The following is a 1,580-nucleotide window of genomic DNA, read 5'->3' as shown; positions in this document are numbered from 1 at the left end:
CACTGCACCGAATGTCACCAAACTTTCACAGGAGGTCCGCTGCCAACGCATTAACTCATTAAAAAGATGGCGCTATCAAAAACATTTGTATGATGCCCGTCATTTTGGATCTCACCTTTTACAAATAGGAGGAGGAGCTCGCCTAAATGCCTAATAGAAGAGTACGCGCCAACTATTTATTTTTTATTTTACTGCATTGTGAAGGATGATTCGATTCGAAATCGATTCTTCTACTCGTACATACGATTCCAGAGCCTCCCAGCTTCCGACTTTGGTGAAATATTTGGATCGCAATACTGGATTCTGATATTTATGAGCCGTGGAAGGGTACATATAGATCGATCATGATTCAGCAGGCGCCTTAGGATTTTTTTTAACGACATTCAGAATCTTTGCAGTAATTGTCTATACCTCCTATATGCGACGCTATTTTAGAAAGCACTTCTTTGAAATTATAATGATTGCGAAATATAAATTTGTGCTTTGGGTATAAAAATTATGTTATTACTTATTCTTAGCAATTAATTGCACGCTTATGTTTAAAAAATATTTGTTTGTGCACGAATTTGAATTTACTTACACGTTTTTCTTATTGTTGTTTGTTTGGTGATAAGCCCCAATTCATTCACTTCAATAGTCGCTTAGGTTCTATAAAAGCACCACGGGCTTGCAAAATTTATTCAGTTTCAATTTAAAGATTTAATAATTAAATAAGTGAAAATTTTCACGCTCTAAAAATGGTCAAAATTATGGTAAAAAACAAATATCTCTTTGAATATTTCCTGTTACATTTTGAATTAAATTTTAGATAATCCTCGCTGTATGTGTTGCGCTCGCAGTAGCACATCCACAAGGTTACGGAGGCTATAGCGGCAGCCAGGGCGGTCGTGGTGGTGGCCATGGCGGACAACAAGGAGGGTTTGGTGGCAGTCAAGGTGGGGGCTACGGTGGCCAACAAGGAGGATTCGGTGGCAGTCAAGGTGGTGGTCGGGGCGGACAACAAGGAGGATTCGGTGGCAGTCAAGGTGGTGGTCGGGGCGGACAACAAGGAGGATTCGGTGGCAGTCAAGGTGGCGGCCACGGTGGCCAACAAGGAGGATTCGGTGGCAGTCAAGGTGGAGGCCGTGGCGGACAACAAGGAGGATTCGGTGGCAGTCAAGGTGGGGGCTACGGTGGCCAACAAGGAGGATACGGTGGCAGCCAAAGTGGTCGCGGCGGTGGACATTATTGAAAAAGTTACTCTAGCTAATAAATCGATAAAATGGCCGACTTGAATCAAGTTTCGTTTAAATGTAAATTTTTTAAAATATAAATACATATGCACATACTTGTATGTATGTTTGTAATTTTAAAGCGTAAATTCTATCCGGAATTTTTAATTAAATTGGCTGTAAATACGGTTTAAAAAAATTTTTAAAATAGGCCTGAGTGTACTGAATCCTTGTTATTTTAATTGTCGAAGTTCTGATTGACTAAACCAGTGAAGCCCTTCCAACAGTCACTTCCGTAAAATGAATTTGTTCCATTTGGATAGGTTAAAAAATCGTATAAAGCGAATTTTCCTTGTACTTGAATACGAG

The 1,580-nt window shown here is 40.1% G+C and overlaps 1 protein-coding gene across 1 annotated transcript; it reads left to right on the top strand.

The window, feature by feature from the left end:
* The first annotated feature begins 651 nt into the window (after positions 1–651).
* Positions 652–1,360, top strand: LOC129246017 (TATA-binding protein-associated factor 2N-like). Its single transcript, XM_054884510.1, has 2 exons — positions 652–752; positions 809–1,360. Exons 1-2 carry the CDS (start codon positions 738–740, stop codon positions 1,229–1,231), a joined length of 438 nt encoding a protein of 145 aa, XP_054740485.1. The 5' UTR covers positions 652–737; the 3' UTR covers positions 1,232–1,360.
* The last annotated feature ends 220 nt before the right edge of the window (positions 1,361–1,580 follow it).

This window comes from Anastrepha obliqua, chromosome 4 (genome assembly GCF_027943255.1).
Source record: "Anastrepha obliqua isolate idAnaObli1 chromosome 4, idAnaObli1_1.0, whole genome shotgun sequence".
NCBI lineage: Eukaryota > Metazoa > Arthropoda > Insecta > Diptera > Tephritidae > Anastrepha > Anastrepha obliqua.
This window is presented reverse-complemented; position numbering and strand designations above follow the sequence as displayed.